This window comes from Pezoporus wallicus, unplaced genomic scaffold (assembly GCF_028554395.1).
Source record: "Pezoporus wallicus isolate ANWC-B61680 ecotype Strahan unplaced genomic scaffold, APGP_CSIRO_Pwel_v1 contig_2348, whole genome shotgun sequence".
NCBI lineage: Eukaryota > Metazoa > Chordata > Aves > Psittaciformes > Psittacidae > Pezoporus > Pezoporus wallicus.
This window is the reverse complement of record NW_026636985.1, coordinates 842,401-864,170: the sequence shown is the minus strand read 5'-3', so window position 1 is coordinate 864,170 and position 21,770 is coordinate 842,401. Positions and strand designations below refer to the sequence as shown.

The window sequence follows — 21,770 nt, the reverse complement described above, 5'->3', positions numbered from 1 at the left end:
TGAGTCATCAACCCCGTCACCGGGCCGGGGAAGCCGGAGGCGGCGTTGGCGCTTCCCCCCACGGTGCTCATGACCCCAGCGTGGGGGAAAAGAACCAGTGAAATTCCATGGTTTATGGGTTATTTCCCCCTTCTTTTCACCATTCCCATTTGGCGAGCGAGATGGGGAGGATGCGCGCGGCGGCTGCGGCTCGTACGTTGTCCGTGATGGGGTGTTTTGGTGAGGACTGCAGCACCGGTCACAGGGTGGGAGAGCTGAAGTGCTGCTGGTTTCCTTGCCCAGCCCTACCTTGCGTTTTGGTAGCTGTGGGTTCAAGGCAATGCTGAGTGTTGGGGATGGGTGAGGGTTTTTAGGGGGGCAGAGGCTGGAGAGACCCCAAAATGTGGTCAGAGGAGCCGGTTAAAGCCTCAACGTGCAACTCCGGTGAGCGTGGAGGTGCCGAAGCCCCCGCGGCTGAGCTCACCACGGGGCCGGTTGGCGTCGGGCTGTGATGACTCAGCAGTGCCGGTGCTGACTCAGCAGCAGGGGAGGCAGCTGGGAATAAGGGGGAGCTTTAAATTTTGGGTGAGAAAAAGGTGGTTTTCATTGTCTGATGTGCTGCCAACATGGTTTTCCTGTGGCCGAGCCTGTGTCTGTGCTGCCGGCACATGTTTTGTCCTTGGAGAAGGGATTTCATCCAGCGGGGTTGTGTCTCCCACCTGCTGTGAGATGCTTTTCCCCACGGGGGACAGGTCGCGGTGGTGAAACCAGATCTGGGTTTGGCAGAGCCGGCGTTTTCCCTGCTCCCAGACGGGGCAGGGCTGGGCTCCCACTCATCTCCTGGCTCCTGCCCCGCGGGCATCGCGCCGCCAACTTGCCCGCGCTTGTCGGATGGGAGGGCAGCAGCGTGCATGGTTCTCCTCCTCCTCCTCTTCATCCTCCTCCTCCTCCTGTGCTGAAAGGCCGGGCTGTGCGGCACGGAGCGGTGCGAGGAGCCCCCACATCCCGGGAAAGGGGGGGACACCGCAGCATCCCCCAGGTACGACGGGACAGGGATGGGCTGGTGGGAAGCTGAGCGCCCGTGGGTGCTGGGTGGCACATTGCCCGCTTGCACTCAGGGTGCCATCAGGGTGCCCAGTGGGGGGAAAAGCGTTGGAAATCGGGGTGCAGCGTGGTTAGTGCATGGGTGTAGGGTGGCTTTTCTTCTTGTTCCCAAATCCTGGCATTTCCCCCCCTTATTTGCAGGGCAGAGCAATCAGTGGGGTGGAAATGGCTCAGGAGGGGCCGGGAAGGGCCCAAACCTGATCCTGTGGGAGATGCTGGCTGGAAATTCCAGCCCAGCCCCATGGGGGTGGCTGTCGTAGGACAGTGAATGCTGCCGGGCGAGAGGCGAGGCCCCGGGCCTTCCTCCTACAGCCCATGTGCTTCTCCTTCCTTCTTCAATCCCAGGTGGATCCTTTTTCCTTCCCTTCATGTTCCCTTCCTCCATGTCCCCTTTCCCTTCTTCTGTTTCCTTTCCTCCCTATTTTCCTCTTCCTCTTTTTCCCCATTCTCTTTCTCCCTTTCTCCCGTTTTTACTTTCTCACATTTCTCCCCGTCCCCTTCTTCCCCATTTCCATTTTTCCCATCCCCTTCTTCCTCTTTCTCCTTCCCTTTATCCTTCCCCTTGTGCTTCTCCTTCCCCATATTCCCCTTCCCTTATTCCCCTTCCTCTTCCCATTCTTCCCCCTATTCCCCTTCCCTTATTCACCTTCCCTTTCCCATTCTTCCCCTTCCTGTTTCTCCCTATCCACTCCTTCCTCTTCCTTTCCTTCCTTTTCCCTTTCCCCTTCCTCCCGTCCCCTCCTTCCTTCCCTTTCCCCATGGACAGAGCCACCGCTCCCCACCAGCGGGTGATTTGGCTTTGCCAATGGGCCCCGGCGCCAATCTGGTAGCGGCACGAGAGGATCCAGCTGTGTTTGAGGACAAAAACGCTCCAAGAAACTAAAATAGCACCGCGGTTTTTTGCCTTTCCTCCCTTCTTTTCCCTTTCCAGAGCGCGGCTCCCTCCCTGTCCGGCCGGAGCCGGCAGCCTGACGCGGCTCTGTGCCGTGCCAAGCCTTTCCCCTTGCCCTGTGCCAACTGGCGGCTCCGGCTCGGCTCTGCGCCGCACTGGGAAGGAGCGTTGTAGTGGGAACACACACTGTGGCTTGGCTGCGGCAGCGTGCTTCCCAAAAGCTGCTCCAGTGGGAGCATCTGCTGGGGCATCGCTCATGTGGCCCCAGTGCTGAGCATCCCTGCTCCAAGCATTCCTTCCCTGAGCATCCCAACCCTGGATGTCTTCAACTGAACATCTCTGCTCTGAGCATCCCTATCGTGAGCATCCCTATGCTGGCATCCCCACCTTGAGCATCCCCTCCACAAGAATTCCCACCTCAAGCGTTCCAGCTGCAGCTCCTCCAAAAGGGAAAACACTTCCATGGAGATCTTCACCTGAATATCCCTGTTCTGAGCATCTGAGCATCCCCATTCCAAGCATCCCAACTCTGAGCATTCCCTCCCTAAATACTCCCACCTCAAGCATCCCAGCTATGGCCCCTTCAAAAGGGAAAACCCTTTCCCTGGCGGAAATGAGGGGGATGGAGATGGGAACAAATTTTCCACCTGGAAAAATATCCCACCTCTCACTCAGAATATCCCGGCATTGGCCGGAGCTGGGAATGGGACTAGAATCATGTTCAACTGGTTCATTGTATCCCGATGGGAAGGAAAAGGGGGTGAAATATTGGCCTTGGAGAGGGGTTATGGATCCAGGGGGTCCCCAAAAGCGCTTGCAGGGCTCGTGTGAAGCAAATCCAGGCTTCCCACTGCGTAAATCAGCTCAGCTCCCTCGGCATCGGTGCTATTCCGGCTTTTCTTCGGGCTAAATGAGGACAGGAGTGAGCAGCTCAGACCCAGCGCCGGGGTCAGCTGGGGCCATGGAAACAGCTTGGAAAACAAGGCGGGAGAAGCAGCCGCGGCTGCCCGCGGCGCCGGGAAGCAGCGGGACCATGAGCCGGCGCGGTGGGTACCCCGGCCGGGGGGAGCCGGGGGCTATCGTTGGGGTCAGCGCTTGGGCTTCCCAGACTTCCTTTAATTCCCATTTTGGGGGGTGTTGAGCGTGGATTTAGGTCCTTGCACCGTTTGGCTCCGCTCCGGCGTCCCCCTTGCCAGTGCCTGGGGACCGTGGCTGTGGTTTGGAAGTGGGATGGGTGTTTTCCACCTCTTTGGGTCTGATGCGGTGATGCGGTGTCCCCCACCACCGGGCTGTGTGTGTGTGTGATTCCAGCAGCATTCCCTTCCCCAGCAAAGCCCTTTGGTTTGTTATTGTAGGCTCTGCTGCTCTCAGGGATGCTCCGTGCTTCCTCCCCCCAACCCACGATCCCAACGGAGGATCCCCGGGGTTCTTTCCAGAGGAGGAAAACCACAAGGCGAGTGCCGGGGCTGGCCGGGCTCCACTGGTGCGGCGCGGGGCCGGCAGCCAAACTGCCTCTTGCCTCTTGGCCGGCCCGTGCCGCCGGCTGGCAGCGGCACCACTGACCTCCCGAGCACCCCGCCGTGCCCTCACCGCAGCCCCGGCACGCAGTGGGGTGGGTGTTCCCCCCCTGCAGCTGCCCAGATGCCATTGGGATGGGCTCGGCATTCCCAATGTGTGTTCCTGATGAAATGCTCCTCCCAAATTCAGTGCTTTTAATGAAATTGAGTGGTTTTAACAGCGGGGTGACACCGTGCGGTGTGTCCCAAACCGCTCGGCATGCACCGAGTTGCTCTGTGCTCTGTGGCTGAACCATTTGGCTGCTGCCAAAGGGTTTAATAAACCCCGGAAATACTTGTGCAAGGGAATTTTGGGGATCCTGACAGGGTCAGCGGCTAGTTTTGGAGGATGAGGGATTTAAAACCTGTTTCCCTGTTGGCTTTGGGGTCTGGGGGAGGCAGGGTGGATGGATGGCCATGTTCTCATCCCCTGTTTGATGTGTATCTGGATGGATATAGGACTGTTGGGTATCTGGGGTTGCTGTATAGAGGGACTGGGTTGTTGGATGTACAGGTCACTGGGTGTGTGTATACATACATATATATATATATATATATATATATATATAGGGTTGCTGGGTAGATAGGATTTGGGATTTAGGGTTATTGGATGCGTAGGTCACTGGGTGTGTGTGTGTATATATATATAGCATTGCTGAACAGACAGGATTTGGGATTTAGGCTTGTGAAGTGTTTAGGGTTGCTGGATGTATTGGTCTGCTGGATATATGGGATTGCAGGATATGTTATGTTGCTGTGGATTTAACAAGTTGTTGGGTATATAGGATTATGCACATGGGGATATGAAGGTTGTCGGATGTATAAGATTGCTGGTTCTGCAGGGCTGCTGGATATTTAGGGCTGTTGAATATATGATTGTTGGATATATAGGTTGCTGGGTATATAGGGCTGTTGACTAGATAAGATCCATGGATATATATATAGGTTGCTGGGTATATAGGGTTGCTGGATATATAAGACTGGTGGTTATATAGGTTGCTGAGTATATGGGGCTGTTGAATATATAAGTCTGGTGGATATATAGGTTGCTGCATATATAGGGCTGTTGACTATATAAGATTCCTGGTTATATATATAGGTTGCTGGGTATATATATATATGGATATATACATGGGGTTGCTGGCTATTTGGGACTGTTTGATACAAGCTTGCTGAACATGCAGGCAGCTGGATACACGTCACTGTATCCCAAGGCCACCAGCACGTATAGGGCAGAGGGATCTATAGGGTCACCGTCATCAGGAGCTGCCATTCCCTTCTGGCACTACATCCACCCTTCCCTGCCAGCTCTGGGGCGTGGGTCTCCCCTATAACCCCCCATGGGGTGTTGAGGTGTCTCTGTGGGGCCCATGCTGCGCGGTGGGGCCCTTGTCCGTGGGTCTGTCCATCCCTACGTGCGCACGGCGCCGGGGCTAATGGCTTCTCCAGCTGGTTTTGTAGGGGGCGGGGAGGGCCGAGGCTCCAACAACTCCGTTCTCCTTCCCTCCCCGCATGGTCCCGCTCCATCTTCGCCTCCCGCCCCACACACGTAAGTGCTGCCCGCTCAGAGCCATGCCCGGATCCGGCGCCGTTCCCCCTGCTCCGGCACTCACCGGGTTATAAACGGCTCCGGATCACTCCCAGGGAGCGCAGCCCAGGCTGGAATCCCTCCAAGCCGGGCTCTGCGTGTGTGGTTGTGTTTTTTGCCTTCCTTCCTTCTGTTTAAGGCATTTAAAACTTGGGGGGGAGGGGAGGGGAAATAAATAAAGAAGGAAAAAAGAGATTTAAAACCCAAATGTTTTCATCCTCAGGGGGATTTATCCCCATTTATAGCGTGCGGAAGGGACCGTGCAGGAGCGGAGCAACTGAGCTAACCCAAACCTTCCTTTCTCTTGAGTTTATATCCCTCCCCCTTCCTCAGCTTTTATTCTTTCCTGGGATGAATGGAAGGAGGTTTGGGCAGGGAGCCCTTTTTCCAGGGAAAGGAGGGATAGGTGCCCATGGCAGTGATCTGGGGGTTTCTGTGGATGCTGCTGGAGTGAGTCGGGATAGGGAAGGGGATGGATTTTTGGGGAGAAACCCTGAGGTCTTTCCATCTTCCAGCCTGTGGGACTGGGAACAAGAGGAGCTGGATGACAGAGCCAGGATAAAAGGAATTATATATATATATATATATACATATATAGTTTCTTTCCCCCCTGATTTGAGGAAGGTTGCAGCTTTCGGATTAGCCCTTTAGGAGCATCACGGGGTAATGTCTTTTCCCCACTGATTTGAGGAAGGTTGCAGCTTTCGGATTAACCCTTTAGGAGCATCACGGGATACTTGCTCCTGCCTCATCTTCCTGCTGGGTTGATACGCTGGTTTATGGGATGGAGCAGCCCAAAGTGCCGCCCTGTCCCAGCAAGCTGGTTTTTGGGGCTTCCCCTGCTCTTACTCATCAAGTTCCCCCTCCTTGGGTAGACCCTTGGGGCTGGCGCCCACTCCCCACCCAGAGCAAAACAGGTTTGTCATCGTTTCCCTGGGCTGGCGTCACTGTTGCGATGCTGGGGATGCTTCATTGCACGTCCACAAGGTCTTGGAGGGGGCTCAGGGCTTTTATCTCCCTGCCACCATGCTCTGCTGGGGAAAAACCCTTTTGGCTGGTGAGGAGGAGGAAGAGGACGGTGTAGGGAGGACGGGTGAGGCTGTTTCTTCCTTGCTTTGCAAAGGAGCGTGGAGGCGGCGTGTTGTCCCCACCCTGCCCGAGCTGCTGTTTCACCAGCACACCAAGCACTTGCTCCCCAGACCTGACGGACCGGTCCCATCGCTCCTGGCTCTGTTGCTTGGCTCTGGGATACTGCAGAGGGGCTGGAGCCCCTCTGAAGCCCCAGCAGCATCAGGGCAAGCCCTGTGCCGGAGCAGGGTTGCGCTGTGTTGGTGCTGAGCTCCCCTGGGAGCTTTCACCCCTTGGGAAGGGGGATTTTTGGGGATAGAATCGTACTGGGAGTGGTACTGCCCTGGTTTCGCCGCAGTCAGCAGCGTGCTTATCTCTGGTGGAGAAATCTCACCTTGAAGGATGCCTGTGCCAGAGCCATGGGGCTGGTGGCTGAAGGGTTAAACCCTCACCCCTGTCCTGCTGAACACTGAGCAGTGACTTGGGCACAGGGCTGCAGCTCCTTCCCACGAGCGGCTGCTGGCACTGGCCGGAGGCAGGAAGCTCTGCCCGCAGCTTTGTTGTGTTTTTCCCAGTGAACTCTGCTGTATTTTTAGCTCTCAGGAAGCTCCCCCTTGGTTATCAGCAAGCTGCTAAATACACAGCCAGCACCCCTGGCTGCCGCAGCACTGAAATCCCTGCTGCTGAGCCACGGAGCACAGAAAGACACTCCCATCCCTGGCAAAACCCCTTGAGACCAGACACAGGTCTGGGTGCCACCACCTCGGATGTCTCCAACGGTTCTGGTCTCCTCTTGGCACGCAGCCGGTGGTGTGGACGCCAGGGCTGCAGCTCGGCGTTGCCCGGGGCCCTGTGTTAGTACAGACACCGGGTTATTCGAGGTGAAACGTCCCCTGGCACCGGCACAGCCAGCTCAGCAGCTTCCTGCCGTGCCACTGCCCTGGTGCGGGACTGCTGCTCCTGGCCAGGATGTTTGCTGCAGGCTTGGGTCCAAGCAAAAACCCCCCTTTCCTCCCTGCACCGCTTCCTTCGCTGGTGCAAGCTGTGGCACTGGGGCTGGGGATGCCCTCCCTGTCCCACATCCTGCCCATGGCGGGCATGGAAATCCCAAACTGGCCTGTGAGCAATTGCGAGAGCAGGAGCTGGGGAGGGATGTGGGTGGTGAGGTGGAAACTGTCCGTCCACCCCCTGAGCCATGCTGCTCCTTATGCAGCCTAGCAGAACCCACGTGGTTGTGGCTCCTCTGTGTCTTCATCACCTGGATGTGAGAGAAAGAGATGGGGAAAGGGGGAATGAAAAATAGAATCACAGAATCCCAGCCTGGTTCAGGTTGGAAGGGAGCTTAAGGCTCATCCAGCTCCAGCCCCTGCCATGGGCAGGGACACCTTCCCCTAGAGTAGCTTGCTCCAAGCCCCTGTGTCCAACCTGGCCTTGAACACTGCCAGGGATGGGGCAGCCGCAGCTTCTCTGGGCACCCTGTGCCAGCGCCTCAGCACCCTCACAGGGAAGAGCTTCTGCCTTATCTGCAGCCTGGTCTTCCCCTGTTTTAGTTTAAACCCATCACCCCTTGTCCTGTTGCTGCAGTCCCTGATGCAGAGTCCCTCTCCAGCATCCTTGTAGGCCTCCAATAAACCAAGAGAGAGAACTAGGGTGACGGCTGAAGAGCTGGGGTTGTCTGGAGAAGAGAAGGCTCAGGGGCGACCTGATCCCTCCCTGCAACTGCCTGAGAGGACGATGGAGCCAGGAGGGGCTGGGCTCTGCTCCCAAGGAACAAGGGATGGGACAAGAGGAAACGGCCTCAAGCTGCCCCAGGGCAGGTTTAGATGGAGCTGAGGAACAATTCCTTGCCCAAAGGGTGCTCAGGCATTGGAACAGGCTGCCCAGGGCAGGGCTGCAGTCACCGTCCCTGCAAGGGTTCACACAGCGTGGAGACGAGGCCTCAGTGCCATGGGTTAGTGGTGGCCTTGGCAGTGCTGGGAATGGTTGGACTTGATGAGTTTAAAGGGCTTTTCCAGTCTGGTTGATTCCATCATTCTATGGGGCTGCTGGCACGTGGGTCACGGCAGGGGATGCTCACATCTCTCCTCTCTCCCTCCTCACAGACAGGTTCGGCGGGCGACCCGGTTGATGGACCCAGCAGAAGCCAAATGGAAGAAGGGCCAATTAATTATGTGGAAGAAAGGCGGCTGAAGGAGGGCAGCGGGCTCAGCCTGGCCAATGGGGCCCGGCCGGAGGCGGGGGGCCCGGCGCTGATGGAGCCGAGCGGCTGGTCCCCGGGCCAGCTGCCTGCCACGGGGAAAGCCCACTTGGAAGACGTCAGGAACCTGGTGGCCTTTTCGGCTGTGGCTGAAGCCGTTTCCTCCTACCGCCTGCCAGCCCCGGCATCGCCGTCGCTGCTGTATGAGAAGTTTGACTCGGAGATGAGCCGGGGCGGGCTGAGCACTGCGGATGGGGTCCCACGAGGGGAGGACCTGCACGCCCTGAAGGCTGCCTTGGCTTTGGCTAAACACGGTGTGAAGCCCCCCAACTGCAACTGCGACGGCCCCGAGTGCCCCGACTACCTGGAATGGCTGGAGCAGAAGATCAAGATGGCTCTCGGCGAAGAGCCGGCCTCGCCGCGGCCTCGCGTCACCGCCAACCCCCTGCCACCCCCACAGGAAGGTGCTATTGACCCCCAGCCGGTGCCTGAGCCCGCCGAGCCGTGCCCGCCCGACGGCCTCCCCTTCTCTCAGAGCGTGTTGACCATCGCCAAGGAGAAGAACATCAGCCTGCAGACCGCCATAGCCATCGAAGCCCTCACGCAGCTCTCGGCCGCTCTCCCCCAGCCCGCCGGCGATGGCCAGCCCCCCCCGCCGCCACCACCGCCGCCACCCGCTGCCCCCTTCGGCCCCGGCCCCCTCGCCCCATCGGGGGCTGTGTGGCAGCGAGGGGATGAGCCCCGTTACCCACCGGAGCCGGGAGCAGCGCCGGAGCCGTTCTTTGGTGCAGCACCGCCCCGGGGGGGCTTTGCAGCAACATGGGGGCTGGAAGCCGAGGGGGCAGCAGGGGCTGGAGACCCCATGGCAGAGCTGGAGCAGCTCCTGGGGAACGCTGATGACTACATCAAGGCAGCTTTCAAGAGACCTGAAGCAATAGCCAGCAAAGCGACAGCACCTAAAACTGAGCCCCCCGAACGAGCACCCGCTAAAGAAGTGCCACCGAGTGGCCCCCGTTTGCCACTGGCACCCCCAGAGCCCGACCTGCACAAAAAGACGCAGCTGGTCCTGCAGCAACATCTCCATCACAAGCGCAGCCTCTTCCTTGAGCAAAGCCTGGCAGCAGCGCCGGCGGCAGCGCCGGATCGGCCGAGCGGCTGGTGGGCTCCCGGTGCCCCATCCGTGCCCCCCAAGCCCTTTGAAAAGCAGGCCAAAGAGAAGAAGAAGAAAACACCACCTGAAAAGCCCCCCCCGGCCAAGCCGCTCCGTAAGCAAGTGCAGATCAAGAAGGCGAAGCAGAAGGACTCGCAGCCGCTCTTCCTGCCCCTCTGGCAGATCAGCCTGGAGGGGTTTCGGGCGCCCGCCGAACCCCCCGCCGAAGAGATGCAAACAGAACCGCCACCGGCCTGCCCGCCTCAGCCTCTTGCACTACCCCTGCCTGCCGCTTACCCCCCCCCACCAACCCCCCTGGATGGCTGCCCCCCGGCTCCCGACTCTCAGGAAAGGGGTGCCCCTGGGGGGGGCCCCCAAATTCACCCTGCGCCGGCGGGTTCAACCAGCTCTGAGGAGGCCCCGGCCCCGGCCCCCATCATGGTGGATGACAAGCTGGAAGAGCTCATCCGGCAATTTGAAGCTGAATTTGGGGAGAATTTCAACCTGCAGCCCCCCGAAACACCCGCCACGCTCACCGCCACGGCTGCCGAGGTGCCGGGGGGGTCGGTGCCAGCCCCACAAGTGCCCCCCAATGCCACCAGCGCCGTTTCAAGCAGCGCTCCCCAAGCCGGACCCAAAAGCTTTTCGTTCTCACCGGGGAAGGGTCCGCTTTCGGAGCCCCCTTTCACCGCCCGGTCCCCCAAACAGATCAAAATCGAATCTTCTGGTGCTATCACCGTGGTGTCCACCACGTGCTTTTACTCTGAGGAAAGCCAAAACCCAGACGTGGATGACACCGACGGGACCCCCACCAAGGACGAGGTGCCGCTGACACCGACCCTTAGCGGCTTTTTGGAGTCGCCGCTCAAGTACCTGGACACGCCGACCAAAAGCCTCCTGGACACGCCAGCCAAGAGGGCACAAGCGGAATTCCCAACCTGTGACTGTGTTGGTGAGTGACCGGTCGTGCTGGGGGGGGTGCCAGGGGTTTATTTTTGGGGGGTGGTGGGCCCCGGGGGGGTATTTTTGGGGGGGATGCTGTGCTTGCACAATGGAGTTCACTTTGGCTTGGAACTGTAGAAGCAGTTGGGTTAGAAAAGACCAGAGGAGGCCATGGAGATGCTGCGAGGGTTGGAGCAGCTCTGCTCTGGAGCCAGCCTGAGGGAGCTGGGCTGGGGCAGCCTGGAGAAGAGAAGGCTCCTGAAGGGGAGACCTGAGAGCAGCTCCAGTGCCTGAAGGGGCTGCAGGAAACCTGGAGAGGGGCTTGGGACAAGGGCCTGAAGGGACAGGCCAAGGGGAATGGCTTTAACCTGCCAGAGGGGAGACTGAGATGAGCTCTTAGGCAGAAGCTCTTCCCTGTGAGGGTGCTGAGGCGCTGGCACAGGGTGCCCAGAGAAGCTGTGGCTGCCCCATCCCTGGCAGTGTTCAAGGCCAGGTTGGACACAGGGGCTTGGAGCAAGCTGCTCTAGTGGAAGGTGTCCCTGCCCGTGGCAGGGGTTGCAGCTGGGTGAGCTTTAAGCTCCCTTCCAACCCAAACCATTCTAGGATTGAGGGATTCTACGATAAGCACCAAAGCCCTGGTTTTTTTTAGTGTGTTTTGGCATCTGTTACACTTTGCAGCAAGCGCTGGAGAATTCCCACCCAGTCCTTGCAGTTCACCTCCGTCCAAGCATGAGCAGTTGGATCTTTCCTTCCCAGAGTACAGCCACTCTCCCCTGGGAAGAGCAGGGTGAGGATCTGGGGCATCCAGCCTCGGGCTAACCCCAGGCTGCCCTTTAGTTGTGGGGCTGATGTTTATTTTCTTATAGATGGCAGCAGGAATTACCTTGAATGGCACCAAGTGAATGAAAAGGCTTTTCTGGAGTTGCTCTAACTCTGAAGTTTCTCCCTGCAGTGCCAGGATTTGGGTTGCTTTTCCTTTTGCAGCCTGATTTAGGGGCAGGAACAGGGGGGATTCTCTCTCTGTTTTCCTAAGGAAAAGCTGTGGGAGGAAGCAGTTAAGTGAGAGCCAAGCTTTGGTGCTTTATGAGGTGGCTGTGCTGTTAGAGGCTGTGCTAACCCAACCTTGGCTGCAGGCCGTATTGATCCCTGTCTGGGCAGCTGCAGCCCAGCTGAGCCCAGCTTTCTCCTCACCCTGGATCCCAGCCAGTGAGACATGATGAGAATGGAAATAAGGGCAGTGAGAGCAGAGGGGTGGAAGGACACATCAGGCAGATCTGCACTGGGTGCATCCCACCCAGCAGTGTTGGAGCATCCCTGCGCACCCGGGATTGACCCCTGGGCTTCCGTGGATGCTGGGAGCATCCTTTGCTTCCCATGTCAGCACCTTCCCTCCCTAAATGCTCCAAGGTAGGGGGTGAAGGTTGTTGATTGCAGGACTGTAGCCCCAGCATCCTTCTCCTCTAGCTTAGCATCCTCCTGTAGCTTAGCATCCTTCTTCTGTAGCCCAGCATCCTTCTATAGCCCAACATCCTCCTCCTGTAGCTCCAGCATCCTTGTCCTGTATCCCCAGCGTCCTTCTCCTGTTGCTCCAGCATCCTTCTCCTATAGCCCAGCATCTTTCTATAGCCCAGCATCCTTCTTCTGTAGCTCCAGCATTCTTCCTGGTATAAATCCTTTGTGCCGGGATGGAGCCATGGTTGCTGCAGCTTGGAGTGGCTGTGGCTGCTCAGGGAGGTTTCCATGTCTGCAGAGGGGATGTGTGCTGATGGGTGCAGGTCTGAGCACCCATCTCCTTGTTCCTCAGCAGCATTTTAGTGTCTTCCAGAGCAGAAAACAAAGAGGATCCACCGGGCTGCTTAATGAACCCCATATATGTCTTCCCTTCCCTGATGCTCTAAGGGGCAGATGCCACTGAGGAACCCTTGATTTTTGGTGCAGAAGTGCTTGGTTTGAGGGAATTTGGGGTTTGGCATCTCTTGGGGCAGATCACAGAGGTGCAAATCCCAAAATCCCTGTTCCCCTTCGTGTCTGTGCAGAGCAAATTGTGGAGAAGGACGAGGGGCCCTATTACACCCACCTGGGCTCGGGGCCCACTGTGGCATCCATCAGGGAGCTCATGGAGGAACGGTAAGGAACCAGGGGGCCCGAAAGGAAAGGGGGGGACTAACAAAGGTGAATGGTGTCTGTGTGGATGAGCAGGGGCTCTGAGGGTGTGTGGGGTCCTGGGGGGTCTTGTGAAGGCGAGTGGCATCCTGTGAGGGTGAGTGGAGGGGTCCATTGAGGGTAAGTGGGGTCCCATGAAGTGAGGGGGGAACTCATGAGCATGGGGATGGGTGAGCAAGGCTGATGCCCATTTCCTGGCAGGTATGGAGAGAAGGGCAAGGCCATCCGCATCGAGAAGGTCATCTACACGGGGAAGGAGGGGAAGAGCTCCCGGGGCTGCCCCATCGCCAAGTGGGTGAGTACCTGTGCCATGGATCTCGTCCCCCCTTGGCAGTGCCCACTGAATGGCATGTCCATGCCTGCAGCCCTTGGGCTGGGCATGACCCCCAGCCTGGCAGCCCTAAGCCCATTGGGGTGAATGCACCCATGGGAGCTCCAGCAACTCTGCCCACCCGAATTCCCACTGCGGAAGGCAGCCAGGACCCACTTTTGGGGTCCTCCCCATAGAATCAACCAGGTCGAGAAAGATCTTTAAGATGATCAAGTCCAACCATTCCCCAGCCCTGCCAAGGCCATCACTAACCCATGGCTCTGAGGGCCTTAGGCTACATGGTTTGTGATGTATGACTCCAGCACTCCCCTGGGCAGCCTTTTCCAATGCCTGAGCACCCTCTGGGGAAGGAATTGTTCCTCATCTCCATCTAAACCTCCCCTGGTGCAGCTTGAGGCCATTACTGGGAAGTGTTTTGCTGTTGGAATGGTCTGACCCCTCTGTTTTCCAGGTGATCCGGAGACACAACCAAGAGGAGAAGCTGCTGTGCCTGGTGCGGCACCGGGCCGGCCACCACTGCCAGAACGCCGTCATCATCATCCTGATCCTGGCCTGGGAGGGCATCCCCCGCACCCTCGGGGACACCCTGTACCAGGAGCTCACCGACACCCTCACCAAGTACGGGAACCCCACCAGCCGCCGCTGCGGCTTGAACGACGAGTAAGTCACAGCACACCATTAATCCTGTTGGGAATGGGACGGGAAGAGGATGTGGGAGGTTTGGGGATTCCCTCCCTGTTTTCAGAGCTGCCATCACCACACTGGTGGCTGATGTTCCTCCGTGGTGTCCCTCCTGCAGCCGGACCTGTGCGTGCCAAGGCAAAGACCCCAACACCTGTGGTGCTTCCTTCTCCTTCGGCTGCTCCTGGAGCATGTATTTCAATGGATGCAAATATGCCCGGAGCAAAACTCCTCGCAAGTTCAGGCTGGTGGGAGATAATCCCAAAGAGGTGGGTGACACGGGTGGGGTTGTGGGTTTGGACCTCCGTTTACCCTCAAGTTTTGCAGGGGAGAGGCCAGAAAATGGGATTCCTGGTGGGATTTTTGATGAATTAGGGAGATCATAGAATCATGGAATGGGTTGGGTTGGAAAGAATCTTAAGATCATCCAGTTCCAGCCCTCTGCCACAGGCAGGGACACCTTCCACTAGAGCAGCTTGCTCCAGGCTCTGAGGTCTCCATGCAGCTTCTCCAGATGGGGAAATGGAAGCCAGCCTGATGTAACCAGAGAGCAGGTTTAGGTTCATGTCCTAGAACCAGACTTCTGGAGTGACAGCAAGTGCTGGTATGGAGTGGCACAAACGGGTCCTCTCTAGAAACCCCAGGGGAGATGCCAGAGGGCTCATGGGTCAAGCAAGCTGAAGCACAACAGATGCTGAGGGTGGAGGTTGAATGGCCAAAATGTCACCAAGAATTGAAGCAATGTCGTTTGTGCCCTGGAGGACATCATGGGAAGGGTTGGGTGCCATGTGGAGTGCAGGGGCTGCGTCCCCAATTCCATCCCTGCTCCCCAAACCCCTGGGTGACATCCTCTTCTTTTCCCTACTGCAGGAAGAGTTGCTCCGGAAAAGCTTTCAGGACTTGGCCACCGAGGTTGCTCCACTTTACAAGAGGCTGGCACCACAAGCCTACCAAAACCAGGTACTCATGCATCCCCTTTGGAACACATCACCTGGCAGCAGGCATGTGGGAGATTCTGGATAACCCAAGCCCTCTCCTCCTTCTTGCAGGTTACCAATGAGGACGTGGCAATTGACTGCCGGCTGGGCTTGAAGGAGGGGAGGCCGTTCTCGGGAGTGACAGCCTGCATGGACTTCTGTGCTCACGCTCACAAAGATCAGCATAACCTTTACAACGGTTGCACAGTGGTAAGCAAGGGGCTGGTGGGGCTTTTTGGGGTGCTCCCCCTTGTGTTTGGGATGCTGTTGGGGACTGTTCAGCCTGGAGAAGAGAAGCTGCACCTCAGAGCAGCTTCCAGTGGCTGAAGAGGGTTACAAGGATACTGGAGAGGGACTCTTCATCAGGGACTGTAGTGATAGGACAAGGAGTGATGGGTTCAGACTGAAACAGAGGAAGTTCAGGTTGGAGATAAGGCAGAGGTTCTTTACTGTGAGGGTGCTGAGGCGCTGGCACAGGGTGCCCAGAGAAGCTGTGGCTGCCCCATCCCTGGCAGTATTCAAGGCCAGGTTGGACACGGGCTTGGAGCAAGCTGCTCTAGTGGAAGGTGTCCCTGGTTGTGGTAGGGGGTTGAAATTGGATGATCTTAAGCTCCTTTCCAACCCAAACCATTCCATGATTCATTCTATGATTCATTCTGTGATTCATTCTATGATTCATTCTATGATTCTATGCTCCTTTTTGAGCCACTCGGCTGTCCCCAGTTGTCGTCCCTGCATGACTCCAGTGGCTGCTCCTCGGTGGTTACACACCTCAGATGGAAACGTTCAGGTCTGTGGGGTGCTGAAGCCACCCCAGCTGGACTAAACCACAGTGCTAGCTAGGACCATGTGTTTGGTTTTCTCTGACCCCCCCTGCAGGAGGTTCCCAAATGCCTGCTGGGGACCAGTGTAGGCTTGGGCAGGAGGGTGCCAGGTTGGGTGGCTTCACACTGATGGTGTCCCATGCGTCCCGCAGGTCTGCACTCTGACAAAGGAAGACAATCGCGTGGTGGGGAAAATCCCTGAAGATGAGCAGCTGCACGTCCTCCCCCTCTACAAGATGTCCAGCACGGATGAGTTTGGCAGCGAGGAGAACCAAAACGCCAAGGTGGGCAGCGGGGCCATCCAGGTGCTCACATCCTTCCCCCGTGAGGTCCGCAAGCTGCCCGAGCCTGCCAAGTCCTGCCGGCAGAGGCAGCTGGAGGCGAGGAAAGCCGCCGCAGAGAAGAAGAAGCTGCAGAAAGAGAAGCTGATGACACCGGAGAAGATCAAGCAAGAGGCACTTGAGCTGCCCACGCTCCAGCAGAATGCAGGTAATGGGGGCAGAGGCGAAAGTCTGAGCTGTCTGGACCACACATGAAGGGATGAGGATGTGGTTGGGTGCTGCCATGGAGAGGTGGCTGTTGAGCTCTTGGCATGTTGGGGGTGCAGGGTGGTGTTTCTGTTGTGCTTGCCTGGGTTTTCCCCGTGCTGCTGGGTACTGGGAACCTCTGATCCCGCAGGTGTGAATCAGTGCCAGTGCACTGGGTGATGCTGACCTCCATGCTTGGTTGGCAGCACCGTCATCATGGGGTTTTTGAGTCCAGCTGAGTTGTTGGGGTCCTTGTTCCCCACCAGTGGCTTCCTGGGCTGGCAGTTCACAAGGGGCTGTGTGTGTGCTGTGCCTGCAGGTATGGCCTTGAAAAGCGGGCTTCCCCCCCAGCCACTGAAACCTTCCATCAAAGTGGAGCCACCGAGCCACTACAACGCCTTCAAGTACAACGGCAACGCAGTGGTGGAGAGCTATTCGGTGCTGGGGAGCTGCCGGCCCTCTGACCCGTACAGCATGAACAGTGTTTACTCTTACCATTCCTACTATGCACAGCCCAATCTGCCTTCCGTGAACGGGTTTCACTCCAAGTTCGCGCTTCCCTCCTTTGGGTATTACGGCTTTTCCAGCAACCACGTCTTCCCCTCACAGTTTCTCAATTACGGGGCATCCCGTAATGCCTCTGGGAGCAACTGGGTGAGCAACGGCTATGAGAAGAAGCCTGACGTCCCGGCCCTGCAGGAGAGCCTCAACCACACCTATGGGAATACCAGTTTCCCTGAGCCCATCCCGAACAGCGTCCGGAGCAAAAACCATCACCAGCGCACGTACGAGCGGGCTAACCGCTATGCCAGCCAGCAGAAGGCAGCGGTGGCCGGGGCGCACAGGACTAGCTCAGGCTCTGAGGAAGCCCAGCCGTTTGCACAGAACTGTTTCAGCAGCCGGCCGATCAAGCAGGAGCCTCCAGATCCTCCACCAGCCATTGAGCCCCTTCCCACCGCAGCCGCCATGCCCGGCACTGGTTTAACCCTGCCGACCATCCCGGCGCGCACTGCGGGGCCGGAGCAGCGGTGGAGCCCCTTTAAAGCATCCCGGGGCACGTCTTCTTCCCCAGAGAGGACTAACACGGCGGAGGGCTCCTGGAGCTCCCTGACACCAGGTTCTGGTGGGAGGGAGAAGCCCAGCGCCTTCGATGCTGCCGCGCGCTTGCCGCCGCCGCCAGGGAAGCAGTGGCCCAACGTTGTGGTGGGAGACGCGCCGGCAGCGGCACAGAGCTCGGGCTTGCTGCCGAAACCATGGAGCCCCTGCAAGCTGGGGGAGGCAGCGCTGTCTGGCACGGGCACCTCGAGCCTGCTGGGGCCATTGGGTTTTGGCTCATCCCTGCCGGGGCTTCCGGGCTTCTCTGAGGAGCCATGGGGCTCGGTGAAGGCAGAGGAGCGGAGGACACCAGCGCCCAGTCCTGGGCTGCAGGAGAAGCCATGGGAAGCAGCGGTGGGTGAGAAAGGGGCTGTAGGGACCCGCCAGGAGAAGCCGTGGGATCCATTTGGCCTGGAGGAGGATCTGCCAGAGAAGGCAGTGAAAGAGGAGGAAGAGGAGGAGGAAGAGGAGGAGGAGGAAGAAGAGGAGGAGTGGTCGGACAGCGAGCACAACTTCCTGGATGAGAACATCGGCGGGGTGGCCGTGGCGCCGGCGCACGGCTCCATCCTCATCGAGTGCGCCCGCCGTGAGCTCCACGCCACCACCCCGCTGAAGAAACCCAACCGCTGCCACCCCACACGCATCTCCCTGGTCTTCTACCAACACAAGAACTTGAACCAGCCCAACCACGGCCTGGCGCTGTGGGAGGCCAAGATGAAGCAGTTGGCAGAGCGGGCTCGTGCCCGGCAAGAGGAGGCGGCGCGCTTGGGTCTCCCACCGGACGCCAAAGCCTTCGCCAAGAAACGCAAGTGGGGCGGTGCGTTGGCGACCGAGGCGCCCAGCAAGGAGAGGAGGGACTCAGTCCCCACGCGGCAGGCGGTGGCCATCCCCACCAACTCTGCCATCACTGTGTCCTCCTATGCTTACACCAAGGTGACGGGCCCCTACAGCCGCTGGATCTGAGACAGAGGCAACCGCCACGGCCTCATCTTACCTCAACCCTCGGCAGCGCCGGTGCCTGGCGTTGCTTCGTGGTGCTTTCTCCTCGGGCGTGGGGGAGAAGAAAAGGATTAGGAATAAAATAGACAAAAAAAGAGAAGCAAAACACAAGAAGAACAGAGGAAAAAAAAACACCCATCCCACAGAAAGCAAACCCAAGGTCCAAACAGCGGAGCCGGCGCGGGTGCACGCCGTCGGAGGGCTGCGCTTGGCGAGGAGTTGGCCAACAGAGCAAACCGTGGTAAAACCAAAAGAGGACGGTGCTGTTTGAGGCTTTTTGGGAATCTCATATTTATATCTCCATGGGTTTTTTAATCCAGCCTCGTGCAAAGGGCCGGAGAAGTCCATAGCGTCCTTTGGCAAAGGAGAGGTTTTTAATCCCACTTAAAAATAATGCCTATTTATTGGATTTTATTTTATTTTATTTGTTACTCCGACCACAACGACGAAGCCGATCTTCGAAAGAGAAGCCAACGTGGAAAACTCAACCCAACCTTGAACACAAATCAAATCCAACCCGCTCACCAAACCAGCTTAAAGGCAAGAGGTTACCCCCGTCCAGCTCCAACACACGGGGGCTGGTGGGGGCTGGTGCTTCACCATCAGCCAGACACGCTGAAAATCCAACCATGTTTTTGCCCAAGGACCTCAAATTACCTGTTTTTCAGCTCGAGGAGTCCTTTCTTACAGTGAGGAACGGCACGTCTTCGCTCGGCTCCTCGCTGCCGGCGGGATCGGCTCCGCTGTAATGGATTGAGCCGGCGTCTTTCCCAACGCCAGAGACCTCAGGACACGTCCGGGCTGGGGGCTGCCGCTGCCGGGGGCTTGGACTTGGGGGGGATCCTTTGCTGATGGTCCCAGGAACGGCGGCGGCAGCTCTAGAAGGAGCCGACAGGACAAAAAATGATCCAAAACCAGGAAACAAACCCACCCCAAGCCCAAACTGTGAATAGCTGGTGTTGCTCTTGTACATCACTGTTGCTAAAGTCTGGTGCTTTCCGTCTCCGGGGGACTTTCTCCGTGCAATCGGCTCTGGGAAGAGCGAATCCCAAGACTTGGCTGGCCAAAACCCCGCTGGTCCGCCTTCCCTGCCGGTGCCGGTGAGCACCGCCGGGGCTCGGTGCTTTATCTCTTCCCCCGGGTGCCATCCCTTCTTCCTACAGATCACCGTTCTTCCCGCAAAACCCCCTTTCCCCAAGGAACAGCCCAACCAACGCCGACAACAACCGCGTGGTGCTTTTTGAACAATCTCAGTCGAAACTTCCCGCCCGTCGCCGATGCCGAAGCCGCGCCGGGATGGATGGATGGATGGATGGTCGGTCTAGTGGAAGGTGTCCCTGCCCATGGCAGGGGGGTGGAACTGGATGATCTTAAGGTCCTTTCCAACCTAAACCGTTCTATGGTTTGATGGATGCATGGATGGATGGATGGATGGATGGATGGATGGATGGATGGGCGGGCGAGGAGCTGCCCTGTGGCTCACCGGGAGGGCGGCGTGGCCGAATCCGGGTGCCGGCGTCCCCGGGGAGGTCGTTGCTTTTGCACTTTGAGGTGCCTTTTGGAGAGCCAGCGAGCCAGAGCCGACGCCGTCACCGTGCAGAAATCCCCTTGTGTTTACTGTCCCCCCTCTTCCTTCCTCGCGCACTGGCACAGATCAGCAGGATCTCGGTTGAAAGCAGCCGGGTCATTTCCGTGCTCTTGATTTTAAACCTGTAAATAGGGAAAGAATTTTTTTAAAAGCACTTTCACCTAGATTTAAAAACGAAAGCAAAACTTAAAAAGAGAGAAAAAAGCCCCAAATTCCTTCCCCCCCCCTCCCCCCCCAACTTGAAACAGTTACGTTTGAAACCAGATTCTTGTGGGAGAACTGTAAATACTGGCAGAATATTTAACATGCTTCGTCCGTCCTTCAGAATTAATCCCCTTTTTTGTTCTTAACTTTTAACCTGTAAAGTCGCGTATATTTGACAAGGAAACTCAACGAGCTATTACCGCTTTTCTTAGACATCCCCAATAGCATATCAGGATTGGAGGAGTCGCGGGCGAGTCAGATTGTAGGGATAACCCGCAGGCGATGCTGGTTCCAGTGTGGATACGGTGAAAATGGGACCGTGCTGATCCCGTTGGACGGGGCCGGATTCGGGTGCCGGCCCCGGTTGGCATCGCCTTGGCTTTCGTGGCGCGGGTGCCTTGTGAGCTTCGCCTGGTTGCGTTTATAATCGGGAGGAGAAGGGGGTCTGTGTAACCTGTCTGAGTCCTGCTTCCTCGGAAGGGGTTGGTTTTGGTGCAGGGATTGGGGGGGAGAGGGTCGGTCCGGCGGGATCAACCCCGGGGTTAAGTGGGGAGATGCCGGCGCCGCGGGTCGGGGAGCGAGAACTGCTGCAGTCTCACGTTTTTACACTACATAACGTCGAAACCTACCTCAAATCTCAGTCATGATAAAGGAGCACGCTTCAGACTCGTACGAAAGCTCAAAATCTATGCACAGCTCTTTACCCCTTGCTGCTGAGAGGCTCTTTTTGCAAGCTAAAGCTTTCCCTTTCCCCGTCCCAGCGGCCATGCTCGTCCCACCCCGTTCAGGGGCACTCACTTATGGGGGGGGGGGGGGTTCCATGTTTTTAATCGCTTCGGAGTGCGATGGGGACCTCATTTTGCAGCAGGTCGTGGCCGCAATGGTGCTAGAACAACGCCCGTGGTAGAAACCCTGAGGAGAGCCAGGCTTGGGGAGCCCCAGCGGGCTCCTTCCATCCTACTTTGGCTCTTCCAGCCACGGTGCTTCACTTTGGGCAGGAAACGGGAAGTGTTTTGGGGTCCCCCCCCCTTCAACTCTCGGGACAAGGGGAAGGAGAAGGAAAGCAGAATCCCTGAGGTGCCTCAATAGCTGATTTTTTCCTTTTAATACTGGAGTATGCTTTGTGGGCTCTATAAGGCATATTTTTATTCAGTGAAATCTTGTAATCCAAACGGTGCTAATGGTGTTTTAACAAACTCTATCACGCTTCTGCCTGATTCCATCTCGCTGAGGTGCTACTAAATGTACATACGAAACTTGGGAACCAAGGAAACAAAGCAAAAAGCAATGTCGTGGAGAAGGAGGTCTTAACTTTACCGGAGCGATAGCTTGAAGCGTGCCGGGAGCCACTTGGGTTTATGCAAACAGAGATCGGAGCCGTTCCCCTCCGGAGCAGGGCCGCGGTGCTGATGTGGTGCTTGGATGAGGTGCTCAGTTGAGGTGCTCGGCCACTGGTCGTGGAGGCGGTGGTTGGATGCAGTGCCTGGGCTCAGCCAGGGTGTGTGAACATGGTGCTCAACAGTGGTGCTTGGACGTGGCGTGCGGACACGGTGCTCAGCCAAGCATCGTGGATGCGGTGCTTGGATTGTGGTGCATGGACACGGTGCTTGGCTGGGGTATATGGACGTGGTGCTTGGTCATGGTGCTTGGACATGGTGCTTGGTCATGGTGCTCAGGCACGGTGCTCAGCCATGCACTATGGACGTGGTGCTTGGCCATGGTGTGTCAACACGGTGCGTGGACCTGGTGCTCGACCACGGTGCTTGGACATGATGCGTGGACATGGTGCTCGGGCACGGTGCTCAGCCATGCATCATGGACACGGTGCTTGGATGTGGTGTGTGGACACGGTGCTTGACCACGGTGCTTGGACGTGGTGTGTGACCACAGTGCATGGATATGGTG

At 57.6% G+C, this 21,770-nt stretch overlaps 2 protein-coding genes across 2 annotated transcripts in view; both read left to right on the top strand.

The window, feature by feature from the left end:
• MAK16 (MAK16 homolog) overlaps positions 1–21,770 on the top strand; it is a 55,079-nt gene that overhangs the window by 3,622 nt on the left and 29,687 nt on the right. The gene's annotated exons all lie outside the window — the stretch shown is intronic.
• On the top strand, positions 223–19,853 carry TET3 (tet methylcytosine dioxygenase 3). Its single transcript, XM_057402483.1, has 10 exons — positions 223–575; positions 8,290–10,486; positions 12,513–12,603; positions 12,841–12,934; positions 13,422–13,630; positions 13,770–13,920; positions 14,522–14,611; positions 14,701–14,838; positions 15,605–15,941; positions 16,299–19,853. Exons 2-10 carry the CDS (start codon positions 8,335–8,337, stop codon positions 18,035–18,037), a joined length of 5,001 nt encoding a protein of 1,666 aa, XP_057258466.1. The 5' UTR covers positions 223–575; positions 8,290–8,334; the 3' UTR covers positions 18,038–19,853.